Source organism: Akebia trifoliata, chromosome 2 (assembly GCF_017979445.1).
Source record: "Akebia trifoliata isolate Shusen 1 chromosome 2, ASM1797944v1, whole genome shotgun sequence".
NCBI classification, from domain to species: Eukaryota; Viridiplantae; Streptophyta; class Magnoliopsida; order Ranunculales; family Lardizabalaceae; genus Akebia; species Akebia trifoliata.
Genome location: NC_141376.1, coordinates 28,039,595 through 28,055,987, shown reverse-complemented (window position 1 = coordinate 28,055,987; position 16,393 = coordinate 28,039,595). Strand labels below are relative to the sequence as shown.

Below are 16,393 nucleotides of genomic sequence, written 5' to 3'. Positions count from 1 at the left end.
TTGTGTAAATAGTATGTGGTACTAAGAATTTTTTTAAATGATATAATATAAAAATCGTTGAAATAATATAAAAGATGTGTCCATTCTATATATATAAGATCTGTTTCCTTACATAGATCACTCAAATCAATTTTCTTTTCTGTTCGAGTTTTGCGAATAATTATGTTATTCTTGACCGTGAATATTATGTAAATTAAGTACATGTCCTTTCTTTTTTAGCTTAGTGTCATCTCAATAACACTCTTCAACCTTCCTATGTTACCAACCTTCTCCTTACCACCCTTTAGCCTTCTCTTTGCGTGCTATATATGTGGATCTTAAAGAAAAGAATGGGTACCAATACATTCTTGTTTTTGTGAAGCAACTATCGAACCACAATCAGCATTATCATGGGTATTATGATTCTTTGCTTTTCCAAAACCTTCGTGAATAATTGTTCAATGCCTTCTATTGCAAAATTGTATGAATTCTTTGATATTGAAGCAATACATGTCATTTTGGTTACTCGTCGACAAATATGGGAAAGTCTCCATGATGTTAGATGTGGGGGAAATTCTTAAACATGGACACGTGGCTCGAGCAAAGTCCAGAAGTAATAATTTTAAGCTCAGATAGACTGCTACATAGGCTCAGTTGATTAAGCTCTTCGGATGCACGGATGTCCAGCTCGGACCTAAGCCACCGATAAATTAAGTAGTCCGGACGATGATAGTACAGGTCAGCAAGACGGATCTGATAGATGTGCCATTGATTGACAGCTCTAACAACCCACATCATGTCAGATCAGCTCTGATTATCCTAGAAAATGGCAGGGCAGTTGCAACAACTCCTGCAGCTGACATGTCAAGGAGTGAGCTAACTGCCCTTAGCAAACTAACTGCCCTGGGTCATTTCAAAGGATGGCACATAAAATGATCAAGTTCAATGCTTATAAAAGGAAGAGGACTATGGGTAAAGGAGGTTCAAATTCTTCTTCTCTCTGAAACTAAATTAACATTGATCAACTTATCTAACTTGATCGTCGGAGTGGGCTGATTTGCAGGTCCGCCCGAGCAAAGAGAGAGGAAAAGTGTGGAGTAAAATCTTGCATCTACAATTGGGCGCCGTCCATGGGAAACTTACAAGGAGAAAAATGACCAAAATGGGAAAAGCTAGAGGCGAAACACGCGGAGAGCCATCGAATCCCCTACCAGCAGATTCACCTCCAAACGCGCAAGACCCCATGCTTGCGATGTACAACTTACTCACAGAGATGAGGGAGGAAATGCGTAAGGGTTTGGAGAGACAAAATGATGAGATAACAAATATAAGGAGGGAGAATGAGGAACTCAGGCAAAAACTGGGTGAGTGTGCGGAAATCGAAGAAAGCCCGGGTACAAAGCAAAGCAGGGATCATACTGTCCAAACAGCGCGGACAGAAGCAGATTGGACTGAAGATTCAGCGACAGTAAAAGTACAGCAGGGAAGTTCAGAAGTTAAGAACCTAATGACAAGGAAAGAAGTAGAGGAAATGTTAAGGCGGAGGGACGAGGAACTTGCACGTGGGAGAGACCCTGCTCAGAAGGTGAGGAATGCAATCCGGAAACTCAAGGGGACACCGTTTTCACTAATGATAGTGAATTCGGAACCCCCAAGAGCATTCCATGCACCTAAGTTCGAAACCTACGATGGGACAAGGTAACCCATGGACCACATCCTTCACTACAGGAGTCAGATGGTGCTGTACCAAAACGATGACTCGTTGCTCTGCAAGCTATTCCCCTCAACATTGAGGCATGGGGCCATGACGTGGTTCCAAACATTGCCAACTGAATCGATCATTAACTTTTCCAAACTAGAGGAGGCGTTCGTCGGCCAGTTCGTGCATTTACGAAAGAAGAAGGTCGATGTCAATACTTTGTTCAATCTTCGACAGGAGGTCGGGGAAAGTATCCGATCTTTCGTAACCCACTTCTGAATGCAGGTGTTAGATGTAGACGGCATGGACGAGGCAACCGCTTGCGCTGCGTACATCGCGGCAGTCATTCCGGGAACTTGGTTGCACGAGTCGTTGATTAAATCTGACCCAACCCGTTTAGAAGACTTGTATTCAAAGGTGGAGAAGTACATCCTCGTGGAGGAATCTGTGAAGGGCAGGAGACAAAGTTCTCAAACAGTGGCTAATAGCGAAGGAGGAAATGAAACACCAAAAGCATCGACTCAGCTCGGAAGGGAAAGAAGCAAGAAAAGGAGGAAGGAATCGTACGAGCAGTCGAGATGGAAAAGAGGTCGGATGTATACACCACTCAATGAAAAACTGTCTGTGATACTAAGGCATATAAAAGGCGATCCTACTTTCGTTCAGCTACCACGAGGGTATAGGGGAAAGCCCGGGAAATTGTATTGCGAGTATCACGAGGCAGAGGATCACCCAACCAAAGACTGTTACAGATTACGCCATATCATCCAGGATATGGTCGAGGTTAGAAAAGTCAAGAGGTATGTCTTGACAGGGAAAGAAAGAAGGAGAGAGAGCCCCGAGGAGGGTGAACGGAAGCCCTGACCTAGGTGGTCGAGAGAAGGGATACACCGTAAACCGGAAGAGCGCAGGATAGTGCATACCATCACAAGAGTGTTGGGAGCTGGAAGGCCATCTAGACAGATAATTCGAGAGAGAGTAAAAAAGATCTGACATATGGTTGGTGTCAACCATGTAGCATCAGGGGTACAAGTAGCAGAAATGATGGGCAACAGGGCAGATGCTCGGGCAATTGCTTTTATGGAAGATGACCTGAGGGGAACGGCAATGCCCCATCAGGACGTGCTCGTGACAGCATTCCCAGTCGGGAACGCCGAGCTCCGCAGGATATTGGTGGACTCGGGAAGTACTGTGGATATTCTTTTCTTGGGCGCAACAAGAAGGATGGGGATTTCAGATAGTTTGGAACCAACTTAGACCCTAGTTTACGAGTTCAATGGGGCACCCAGCAGTTCGGTGGGAGAGATTACACTCCCAGTCATAGCAGGATCGAGAGTGGTAATGACAAGGTTTGTGGTGATAGAGGCGGACTCAGCCTATAACGCAATCCTCGGGCGGAGATGGATATATGAAATGAGGGTGGTCCCTTTAACTTATCACCAAGTCATTCGATTGCCGAGCGAAGAAGGAGTGATGGAGATCAGAGATGACCAGGAGATGGCACAGCGGTGTTTTCACCTGACCTTGAAGTAAGAACGAGGCACCGAGGCCATTCCTCAGAAGAAGAGGAAGGAATCCCCGGTTGAAGAAGAAACGCTATAGTAGTTACAGGAGGAGCCACAGTAGGAGCGGATGGCAACAATTGAGGAAGTTGAGATGGTAGACTTCGACGATAATGGAGGACAGTTGGTTGGTATAGGCACCACGATGTTGCAAGGGGAAAAAGTAGTGTTGATTCAGTTACTGAGGGCAAACAAGGATGTGTTCGCATGGTCGTTGGAGGATATGCTCGGAATAGACCCTTTGATTACGTGCCACAGACTAAACATTGATAACGATTTCCAGCCTGTTCGACAAAAATCCAGGAGGCTATCGTCTCGTCTAAGGCAAGGGGTAAATGAGGAAATCGAGAAACTATTAAAAGCAGGATTCATCAGGGAAGTGGAATACCCAGAGTGGATAGCCAATATAGTAGCAGTGCCGAAGAAGGACAGGAGGGTGAGAATATGCATTGACTTCACAAATCTCAATAAGGCGTGCCCAAAAGATAGTTTCCCTTTGCCGATGATCAATAGGTTGGTCGATGCTACAGCCGGGCATGAGAGGATGTCGTTCATGTACGGATATTCGTACTACAACCAAATCCCTTTAGTTGTGGAAGATCAGGAAAGAACGTCATTCATCACCGAGCAAGGGCTTTTTTGCTATAAGGTCATGCCATTCGGCTTGAGGAACACTGGAGCCACTTACCAGAGGCTCGTAACAAGGATGTTCGAGGGGTTGATTGGAAAAACTGTGGAAGTGTACATCAACGATTTGTTAGTAAAAAGCAAGAAAGCATATGACCACCTGGCAGACCTGAAGCAGGCATTCGACCGATTAAGAAATTTTCAAATGAAGCTGAATTCGAAGAAGTGCTTGTTTGCAGTTTCGTCAGGAAAATTTCTCGGGCACATCATCACTAGAAGGGGCATTGAGGCCAATCCAGATCAGATCCGGGCTTAGGTGGAGATGCCGAGCTCGAATAGTAAAAAACAAGTACAGAAACTGGCAGGAAGGATAACAGCATTGAATAGGTTTATTTCCCAAGTATCCGATAGATGCTGCCCACTATTCAAATTATTGCAAAAAGAAAAGAGCTTCGCCTAGAGCACAGAATGTGAAATAGCATTTAATAACCTGAAGAAATACTTAGGGAAATCGCCAATCCTTAGCTCTCTAGAGGAAAGGGAAGAGTTAGGAATTTATTTGGCTACAAGCTCATCTTCCGTAAGCTCGGTATTATTCCAAGTAGACTTAGGACGGGAGTACCCTATCTACTACGTCAGCAAAACACTGGGTCCATCAGAAGCAAGGTATACGAAGACAGAGAGAGTGGGATTATCGCTCGTCTATTCAATGCACAAGCTCAGGCCTTATTTCCTCTAGTACTGCATCCGAGTTGTGACAGATAGCCCGTTGAAAGAAATGATGCATAGGTCAGAAAAATCCTGGAGGATAGCAAGATGGGCGGTAATTCTTGGAGAATACGACTTATAGTTCCAATCACGAACGACACTAAAAGGGCAGGTGCTAGCAGACTTCCTCGTTGACTTCCCGATCGAATATCCAAACTGGGAAGAGCTGGAAGACGAGGACGAGGTAGCGAGATAAATGGAAGTCTGGGACAAACATGCAGGTTGGAGGATGTTCGTCGATGGTTCGTCAAATTATTCCGGCTCAGGGGTTGGAATAGTGTTTGTAACACCGAGCAATGATAGACTTGAGAAGATAATCAAGCTCGGATATGGGGCATCAAACAATGAAGCTGAGTACGAGACAATTATTAATGGGCTGAGAATGGCAAGCGATCTGAAAATTGGCCAAATAACGCTATGCACTCATTCGCAACTCATAGCAAATCAGTGCAATGGTAAATTTGAAGCAAAAGACGTGCGTATGGCGAAATATCTAACCACGGTAAATCGAGAAATTAAAAATTTTGACCAAGTAAAGATATGTCAGATACCAAGGGATGAGAACAGGCATGCGGATTCATTGACTTACATTGCTTCAATGCTAGGAGAGACATAAAGTCGAGCTTTACCGGTGGAATACTTACCTAAAGCAAGCATTGATTACTGCAAAGGAGAGTGTGCACAGGTAGACCGAGCCCTGGGATGGATGGAAGTGTACACAGAGTATCTGCATTCTGGGATACTGCCATAAGACAAGATGGAAGCAAGAAAATTGCTACGACAGATCGATAAATACACACTCGTTGAAGGGGAACTCTACTGGATGTCATTCGGGGGACCACTTCTGAAATGCCTTAATAAGGTAGAATCCGAGCTCATAATGGTGGAAATCCATGAGGGGATCTGCGACAACCATTCAGGAGGACGTTCACTCGCCAATAAAGTAATCAACCAGGGCTATTTTTGGCTGAGGATGCAGGAAGAATGCAAGAGATACGTAACGACATGCGATAAATGCCAAAAACACTCCCCCATGCATCTACAGCCAGCCAGTGAGCTCCACCCTATGAAGTCACCGTGGCCGTTTTCTATATGGGGAATGGACATCGTTGGACCTCTACCTCAGGGAAAAGGGGGTAAGCTATTCATTCTAGTAGCTATTGATTACTTTATTAAATGGGTCGAAGCTGTCCCTCTCACTCGGATTAGGGAAGAAGAGGTTATCAAATTCACTTGGGAGCACATCATAATGCATTTTGGGATCCCCTATGCACTAATCTCCGACAACGGGACACAATTCAAAGGTAACCGTGTGCAATCGTACTTCAAGGAGTACGATATCCGATCACTCCAGTCATCACCGAGGTATCCATAAGGCAACGGGTAGGCGGAGGCATCCAACAAGACTGTTCTCGGAAACTTAAAAAAAAAATTAATGGAGCATAAAGGAAGATGGGTTGACGAGTTACACAGTGTCCTATGGATTTACCGGACTACAACCAGGAGGGCAACAGGTTTCACTCCGTTCGCGCTGGCCTATGGGACCGAAGTCGTTGTCCCGACCGAAATTCAGATCCCTACTACCAGAACACAAGTGGTCGAGACTGAATTGAACGATGAAATGGTGGCTCAGAATTTGGATTCTTTTGGATGAGACACGAGAGAAGGTCATAGAAAGATTGGCAGGATACCAACAAGTGTTAAAAAGATCTTATGATCGGAAGGTTCGTCGCAGGGAATTCACGGTCGAAGACTTAGTGCTTCGAAAGGTATTCTCCAACATGAAGGAAATTAATAGTGGAAAGCTCGACTCTAATTGGGAAGGACCTTACATCGTGAGCAAAGTCGGGGAATTTGGTGCATACTACTTAGAGACATCGACAGGGGATGTGGTTCAATCACCGTGGAATGTATTCAACCTGAAGAGATACTATCAATAAAACGTCATCTTTGCATCTATGCCTAACTGTTCAAACAAAGCCTCGGCCCCTCAACAGGAGCCGAGCCCAACCGAGGAGTTGGTTCAAAGTTAAAGCCTTGGCCCCTCCATAGGAGCCAAGCCCAACTGAGGAGTTGGTCTAAAACAAAGCCTCGGCCCCTCAATAGGAGCCGAACCCAACTGAGGAGTTGGTTCGAAGTTAAAGCCTCGGCCCCTCCACAGGAGCCAAGCCCAACTGAGGAATTGGTCTAAGGCAAAGTTTCGGCCCCTCAATAGGAGCCGAGCCCAACTGAAGAGTTGGTTCGAAGTTAAAGCCTTAGCCCCTCCATAGGAGCCAAGCCCAACTAAGGAGTTGGTCTAAGGCAAAGCCTCGGCCCCTCAACAGGAGTCGAGCCCAACTGAGGAGTTGGTTCGAAATTAAAGCCTTGGCCCTTCCACGGGAGCCAAGCCCAACTAAGGTGTTGGTCTAAGGCAAAGCCTCCGCCCCTCACCAGGAGCTTAGCCCAACTGAGAAGTTGGTTCGAATATAAAGCCTTGGCCCCTCCAAGGGGGCCAAGCCTAACTAAGGAGTCGGTCTAAGGCAAAGCCTCGGCCCCTCGACAGGAGCCGAGCCCAAGTGGCAAACTTAAAAAGTTGACCAAAATAAAAGCAGGATTTTAAACAGCAGACCCCAGCATAGGAACAAAAAAAAATATAGAAAGAACAGAAGGCACAAAAGTTGCAAAAAGTATTTCTATTAATACAAAAGGAAGATTTACATTCGAGAAATACATGTCGAAGTACAATAACTGTATTACAAAAAGAAAGAAAGGAAGAATCACGCTTCCGCTTCTATTACGGCCTCGGCATTCTTGGGGGTTTGATACTCGGCAGGTGCAACTGGAGCTTCAAGAGTAGGCTCGGGGGCAGCATGTGGAAGTGCTTCTGGAGTTACTTCCGACTTCTTGGCGGCAGCCTCCGCCTTCCTTAGCTTCGCCTTTAGCTTATTATAGGCCTTCTCCCAGGCTTCCTCCGAAGAATTCAACTGGGCTTTGAGGGAGTTTAGTTGATCTTGTAGAGCCCTCTCTTGCTCCACCTCCTTCGCCATCACCAGCTCTTCCAACGAAGAGATCTTCCCCTCTGCCAAGGCCAAGTGGTCTTTATTCTGCTCCAGCTCGGATAGTGCGCTATCCAAGCTTGATTGGAGCTTTGAGGAATTGGCCACAGCCGCATCCCTTTCAGCCTCAAGCTGAAGAATGCGACCTTCCGTGACATGGAGGTCATGCGCGGAAGTGTCGCGAGCTTCAACAAGCTTGGCCACAACATGTTGTGCCTGAAAACAAAGAAATAAAAAAAATGGAGTGTTAGAAGGATGCAAGTATAGAAAAGAAGTATAAAAATCAAAAGAAGAAAGAAGGAAAATGCTTACCACGACCAAAGCTCGGAGTGCATCGTTTGAAAATTTTGTCGAGTCACCGGCAAAACTTTTGTGAACTTTCTCCGTGTCCCGCGGAAGCACAGACGCATCAAAGATCGTCCTGGCTACCGTCGGTCGGATAAGGCTGAGTCTCTATCCGACACCGGCTTTCCCCTGACCATGAGTTGTACCACCCAAGGGGAAGGAAGGTGCAGATTTCCCCACTGCACCGAACCAATCGAGGATGTGTGGGATATCTAGGCTGGCTGGCTTGCCCCCACGGCAACTGGAGCACTGGGGTTGGGGCTGGGGAGCGACCCCCCCTCCTCAACCTTTTGAGGAGGGGTTGGTGATCTTCTTCTTCCTCTTCTTCTTCTGCCATGGCGGCTGCGCGCCCCACCTCTGGAGTCCCGGTAGGCAAGGTGGGGGCGACTTCCATGGCGTCCTCCTTAGAGTCGGAGCCTAGGATCGGTGGAGGACGTTTGGACTGGAGCGTCATGTCGGAGGGGTGGATGGTTGGTGATAGAAGGGGGGTGACCTGGCCGTAAAAGTCGGGGTTCGCGAGGAGATGGGTGATTACCACCGGTTCTCCCGGGAACTTATCCTTGCTCGGTCCTGCGAGAATGGGATAGAAGGTGTTCATTCTTTAGAAAAAGAAGTTAAGAACGCAAACCAACGAAAACATGAATAAAGGTTTACCTTGGGGGTTGAAGGAAGAGAAGGCAAGAGGGGGAAGCTCGTCCCCTGGAACATTTTCCCATTGCCCGGACAATTGAATCAGGAACAAGAACCATTCCTTGTCCGAGTCAGGTAACTCGACCAAGGACGGCTTCCCTATCCTCTTTGACAAATAGAAGAAGCCCGACCTGTTCGGGCACTTCTTCAAGGAAAATTAGGCCCTGATATCCCAGAGCCCGAGCTATAGGTCGTCCTCCAGCATACTGTTCATGTATTCGAAAGCACCGATGAGTTGGAAGAAGTTCCCACTCATTTGGCCAGGAGCCCTCCAATAGAAGTTCAGTACTTCCCGAGTCAACCTACTTAGAGGGACTCTGAGGCCAGCTCTGAATTGCCCCTAATGTACTACTGTGGTACTTGGGGGACTTCCCTTGAGCAGCGTGGCCTCGTCCACATTGGACATGCTCACACTGTTAGGGACACCGAATGTGTCCCTAACCACCTCTAGTGGAGGGCAGGCGAGGGAATAAGATCTCCTTGGCCATTTAAAGAAGAAGAAAGCAAAGGGGATGTGAAGGATTTGGAGGAGAGGGGAGAGGGCCTTGGCTTCGTTTCCTTTTTCCTCTAAATAAATCGGGAACGTCAGGTCACTGGCAGCACGATGGCATAGCGGAAGTGCATCGGTGGCACAACAGGGGCACGACAATGGAGGTAGATGACAGCGGGGCAGAGTAACGGCAGGAAAGATGAAAATGGAAGTAAAAATAAGAAATGAGCGGGGTATTTATAGACCAGAGAGGCCTCGAGATGAGCAATTGAAATCAACGGCTAGGATCTCTTAAGCAAATAATTATGAGGCATCAATTGCTGGGAACTTCGATATGACCGTTCAACCTTCGCACGCGAATCAAGCTATTCACAGAGCGCCACGTGTACTCTATATTGCGTCGTATAAACCAACAGACATGACACACCTTACGAGAATAGCCCCACCGACCGCTGCCCTCGAAAAACGAACGGGCTAGGTAACGGTTCGTCATAATAAAATCATTAATCCTAGCTGCGACCCACTGAGAGGCTGCCACGTGTCAATTTTCCAATTTTTTAGATTAATATTCTCGAGCGCCCGAGCCCTCGAGAGGGGGTATTGTGGGGGAAATTCTTAAATATGGACACGTGGCTCGAGCAAAGCCCAGAAGTAATAATTTTAAGCTCGGATAGACTGCTACATAGGTCCAGTTGATTAAACTCTTCGGATGCACGGATGTCCAACTCGAACCTGAGCCACTGATGAATTAAGTAGTCCAGACGACGACAGTATAGGTCAGCAAGATGGATCTGACAGATGTACTATTGATTGACAGTTCTAACAACCCACATCATGTCAGATCAGCTCTGATTATCCCAGAAGTGGCAGGGCAGTTGCAACAACTCCTGCAACTGACATGCCAGGGAGTGAGCTAACTGCCCTTAGCAAACTAACTGCCCTGGGTCATTTCAAAAGATGGCACAGAAAATGATCAAGTTCAATGCTTATAAAAGGAAGAGGACTATGGGTAAAGGAGGTTTGAATTCTTCTTCTCTCTGAAACTAAATTAACATTGATCAACTTATCTAACTTGATTGTCAGAGTGAGCTGATTTGCAAGTCCGCCCGATCGAAGAGAGAGGAAAAGTGTGGAGCAAAACCTTGCATCTACATTAGACATCCATGATTATCATGTGTGATTACCTCACATGTATCCATTGCATTGAACTTGTTTGCTTCTTTCACCCACATTTTTAAAATGAAGTAATTTGTGATTTTATCCACATCTAGACGAGTAAAAACTTTTAGCAAATGCTTGGAATGTATTCCTGTAAATTCGAAATACTGACACTCATAATGATCCTCATACATTCCTAACTTCAATTATACAAGGAACTCCTCCAATACACCAACCTTAGTCGTAACTACATATGTATGGTGTAGAACATAGGTAAATGTGAAAGTTTATAGTCCAAACCTCACTTCTACAAAGTTTATAAAATATTAAAAAATATATAAAATAAATTCTTCACCTACCTTAGTCTTCTTCCTTCTTTTCTTCTTCTTTTTCTAAGCCTCTAGGTGTTTTAGGTAATTGGATAGAGTTTGAGGGTTTTAAAAGGTTGTGAGAAAAGAATTGGACAAAAATTTGGTAAGGTAAACTTGTCCTCTTATTTTCCTTGAAGGGTCTTCTATTTATAGGCCTTCGGGACACCTTGGGGACATAAAGGTCCAAACTCCATAAGTTCCTCTTAATTTCAACAAAACCTCAACAAATGACCATGTTTGCCTCCAACCAAAATGTTTTTAATGGACTTCTGCATATGTCTGAGTCTTGCCAATTATGATAATCAAATAGTAAAAGTGTCAAAGCTCACAAGGTTCTAGAAGAATTTTATTGGAGAGGAAAAGTGTTCAAATCTTTTGATGACGATCAAACTCTTATGAAAACAAGAGTAATGGCATGTAATTAATCTAGTTGTGTGGAGTCTTTGTAGTCAATTGCCTGAATAGAATCCCAACAAATTTGAAAGTAAAAGGATAAATACTATTGGGTTTTAGGGAGTTTTCAAGTAGAAGACAAAGATGGGAAGATTAGTGTAGGCTTAACACAAGGGTAAAGGAGGAAAATGCTTAACTTGGAAAAATGAGATATTAATTGCATATGGGTAAGGAGAAAAATTAATTTTGTTTTAGGGTGTGTATGGTAAAAGTGGGTCTCATACAAAGGTTTGTGTCACACACAAATGTTTCAATCCAGTTGTGTTTTATTATATATATATATATATATACTTTCGGCTGACAAAAGTTTTGTTCTATGTGGCTTAAAAGTTTCAAATTGAACTATTTTTTTAGGATGATCTCTATAGTGAGAAGATAATCCTCACAAAAAATCAGTCCAATTGTAAACTTTTAACCCCATCAAAGACTTGTAAATCGTCGATTTTTTATCAAAAATTTGTAAACCACTTTTGATAGACTTAAAAGTTTCTAATTGGGCTGATTTTTTGTGAAGATGATCTCCTCACCATAGAGATCATCCACACAAAAATCAGCTTAATATAAAACTTTTAAATCACATTGAACAAAACTTTTGTCATAGTTTCCTCATTCTAAGATTGTCAGCCGAACACTCCCCTATGTATGTGGGGCGTCCAAGGGACATAAGTTAGAAGAAAAAACAATTTTCAAAATGGGTTAGAAGTTTTGGATTGAGCTGATTTTTTGTGAAACTTTTAAATCCATCAAGACTGGTTTACAAATTATTGATAAAAAATCGATAGTCCACATTCTAAATCACTTTTAATGGGGTTAGAAGGTTCAGATTGGGCTGATTTTTTGCGAGGATAATCCTCTCGTCATAGAGATCATCCACACAAAAAATAGCTCAATTCAAAACATCTGCCCATATTTTAAAAAATGTTTGTTTTTATTTATGTCCCTTTAACACTCCCAACACTCCCTTATATATTTATGTTGTGAGATGTATAGTAATCTTATTGCGCTTTGACTTTAAGAGGCAAGTCACTGTCAAAAGTAACTTTTCACTGTCAATGTTTTAATAGTGAGTCAATTTTTTAAGAGAGAAAGAGAGTCAATTTTTTTTTTTTTTTTTTTTTTTTTAAGGATTATCAAATTCATGGGAGGGATGTGGTTATAAAAATTTCAGTATTTATTTGTAAATAATAGAAAAATCTTGCAAAAGTCGTGCTTTAGTATTTTACAGCTGTAAAAGCTGATCTTTGGCTGTCTGATCATGTAACATCTAAGAGACGCCATATTTTATCACGAATTTTATTTTTTAATATAGACTTTAGGCCTTTTTGTGGGCCCTTATTGATGTAGGCCCATGCAAATGAGTGTCAACACGTTTGATATATATACACTTTTGTACCGACACTTTGATGAATTTACCTTTTTGCCTATGAGTTGAACGGATATTCACAGGAATGGATAACTAAATTGAAAATGTCACTATACATCACACAACCATTCTTATAAAAAAAAATATGATGTACAAACCGGGTATATGGATTTTTTCATGAATACTATAAAAAAAAGTTGGCTTGCTCAGTAATTATTTTAAATTATTCGGTCATTTTGGTAAAACATTCCTAGTTTTACATGAAACTCTGTCCATTTGGTTTTTCAAGTGTTATTTCCGTCCATTGTGTTTAGTTAAAAGCTTGTATTTTCTTCCCAAGAGGTGCTAAACATAGTCTAAAACTAATGTGTATATTTTCTTCATGTGTGATGCCCATGGTCATACATTAGTAATGTAGTAGTTTACCAATCAAACTGATATTTTGATGTGTAGCCCACCAAAGGGCCAGCCACACTTGAAGGCAAAGCCAACCCTTTATTGTAAGAAAAATGCTAAAGTGACTTCCTATGTCACTGCATTCAAAACTATACCGACATGGAGGTGTGCCAAGTACCATAGATGCTTCTTCTCGAATTACGAGTGAAAAGCATTTAAGGTTATGAGCATATCTGTGTCGAGTGCAATGTACTGCACTGTTTCTCTATCACTGTTTTTAAAATAGACCCAATTTCGTAAAGAGAAACAAGTCAACAATGCTGCAATTTACTTAGGGAAAAAAAAAATCTCAACAATGATGCACTTCGTTGAAAATGCAATTCTGGATCTCACTATGTGAAAAAAGCCCATATTTGACGGTCTTAGCCCGTCAAATTTTGAGAAATTTGGTGGACCCTCCTGTTAAATATGCCCATCAAATATTTTCTTGTAGAATTTTTTTTTTACGGCCCTGGACTATCAAATTATTGGAGAATGAACTTAAAAAAAAAAAAAGAAAAAAAATTCCATAGAGTATGATCATCAAATTTGGAAGTTTAACAAACAATAGGACAATTCTCTAATTCACTAATCACAATAAACGAAATAATAGTAAAAAATCAGAAAAATAAAAAAACAAAAGAAAAATCATAAAACAAGCTCCAAATTAAGCTAAACAACTCAAAATTCATATTATAAATTGAAATTCCATTATTAAACAATCTCTAATAGAAGCAATTGGGCACTAACAAATGAAACACAATCAGAAGCAAACGGTCGTGATGCCTTTCATACCTAGACCCCAACTAGCAACATGAAAATACCCAAATGCCCCTTGTCTTCAACTAGAATCTCCCAAGAACACACCCATTAACCAAATTTCTCCCATTGCGACAACGAAAAACACAATCTGCATTAGTACTCAATCCTCACAGCCAACCCAATAATGGACCTCAATAATTTCCATGCTAAAACACCTACAAATGAACAAGATTTAAGTGGCACAAATATCATTCACCCAATCCCAAATTTCATCCTAAATATTTAGAATAAAATTTTAAATTTCATTCATAGGGATTCCCAACTGAAATGGATCCCAAGGAAACAAAAAACTGATATCTAGGAAACTTGTATATCAAACTAACCTGATTAACAACAGGAAGGATGGCAACATGGGAGAGAAGTTGACAGAGTTTCTTACAACTGAAGTTGCTGATACCAATAGCCTTCCATGTCCCCTTCATGTCTAAAGCAAGAAGTTCCTCTCCCTTCACTTCAAACTTCTTCTCCAATAGATTGAATCTTGCAGGAAAATGAATCAGGAACAAATCCATATAATCCAATCCAAGAACCCTACAAATAAGAAATCAATTGTTGGGTTTTCTAACAATGGAAAACAGATCCAATAAAAAGAGGCAATATAACCAGCAATTCTCATTATTAATTACACACATTCATCCATGTAGCATGTTTCAATATTGTTACTTATCAAACATAAAAATAAATAGGAAATTTTATCTTTGTTATACTATATTATGTTCACCAACTCATTTTATCTATGAAATTTCTACAAAAGAAATGTTTGAAGATTGGACGAAATCCAATCTTTGTTTTGTTATAAATGAACCATTCACATTTCCGAATCCTCAAAGGCTGAATCCGCTAAAAACTATAGCGATTAGCCATTACAAGTTGTTATTCATGGCGAATCCATCAATTTGATTAGCATTCCTACAGCCCTAAGTCCACTCAACCATTCTTCCATGAAATCAACTTCTCTATTTAATATTTTTTCTCATTGGGCTACAAATGAGTGTAGTTTGAGGGAGATTTTTATGAAGACATAAATTTATTCATGATAACTTGGATGACAATTACACACGAACTCTAATATGTTTTACATATAAAAGGATACTATATACAGAACTTAGTGTTCAAATATTTAATCACCCAACAACACTCAAACTTTTATTTTGCAAACAAAATCAAAATAAACCAGGACACCAAATCAACGCTGAAAAAACAATAAGAAGGTAATAATTAAATTACCCAATAGTACAAAAGTCGTAGGCAATTCAATGAACTTTGACACTATAGAGCTTAAAATTGAAGGTTTAAAATAACATTTCACATAAACGAGAGACAGAGAAGGCTCATAGTTCGGAGCAATCCAATGATAAGGAGGAGAAGACGATCTTGGAAGCTATTGGTTTCTTCCTCATCCAACTTAACCTGCTAACAGATAAGCTCCAGTTAACATTTTGAAAAACATTCTTCCAAAAGTCATACATGAACAGAAAATGGCCGAACTACAAAAATAAATGTAGTAGTGCAGAATTTAATCTTGTGATTAAAAATAATATAAATTCTACTAACTTAGCCCACAATATTCCAAATTTTTTTCGGAAGTTAACATCGACTTGGGTTAAATCCATGGATGGGTGTTTGAACCCTAACAGATAAAAAAGGTCTCATTTACGGAATGGCAGCCTTTGTAGTAGCTTAAACATGAAATGAAAAAATCAAATATATTAAGATAATCATAGAACAGTGGTTTGGTGATTCATAGAACAACATCCCATCATCCAACTAAGCTTTGACCCAAAAATGACTTGACTTGAGGATGTTATCAATATGGAGACCATATTCTTAAAAAGAGTGCCTTGGTAATTCTTGGATTCTACACAAACTGCATATGGTAGAGAAAACTCTGTATAAAGTGGAACGTAAACATAAAAAAGCACATGGAAGTGATAAGTCCCCACTAAGAACAATGCCCTAGTTAAAGAAGGAGAATGAATTTGAGTAACACAACCCAAGCATAACTCCCTTCACATCAACAGACTATAGAGGCCTCAACAACCAAAAAAAAGCCAGGGCAAGGCTGCTTGGGATTTACTTAACAGAAAAAACTACAAAATGATGCGCTATAGAAATTTAAGGCAAATCATGAGATCAACAACCCCGAATAATATAGCAGTCACAAAACCAAAATCATTCAGTTTCAAATACGAATCATGATAATAATAATACTTACTTCATCATCTTTCCCACTAGCGAAATTGGTATCCCTTGCTTTCAATCTCAACAAAATTACTGAATCCACATCTTTTGCATCATGTATAGACGTGCGCATGAACTATGCCAAAAGAATGCTACAAGAATGAACTTCACAGGTTACAAACTAGACATTGTATAATCCATATATTTCACATAAGAATAGAAAAAATTGGCCAATCTGCATGTATAGAGATAAAGTACATCCTCCTTTTTTTTTTTCAATAAGCAATAAATGAGTTAATAAAAACTAGTATCAAGTAAGTCTACCATTGTAATATGATATATGTTATCATGTAATACAAGTTCAAAAGACAGGAGTGGATCATGATATGATATATGTTGTCATATGAGACCACCT

General features: G+C 41.4%; 1 protein-coding gene across 1 annotated transcript; it reads right to left on the bottom strand.

Annotated features, from left to right (window-relative positions):
- Positions 1-13,622: 13,622 nt before the first annotated feature.
- Positions 13,623-16,152, bottom strand: LOC147410031 (rhazimal reductase 2-like). The gene is made up of 3 exons (XM_086432227.1): positions 16,013-16,152; positions 14,121-14,328; positions 13,623-13,952 (listed from the first exon to the last, which is right to left on the bottom strand). Exons 1-3 carry the CDS (start codon positions 16,018-16,020, stop codon positions 13,944-13,946), a joined length of 225 nt encoding a protein of 74 aa, XP_086288353.1. The 5' UTR covers positions 16,021-16,152; the 3' UTR covers positions 13,623-13,943.
- Between the last annotated feature and the right edge of the window lie 241 nt (positions 16,153-16,393).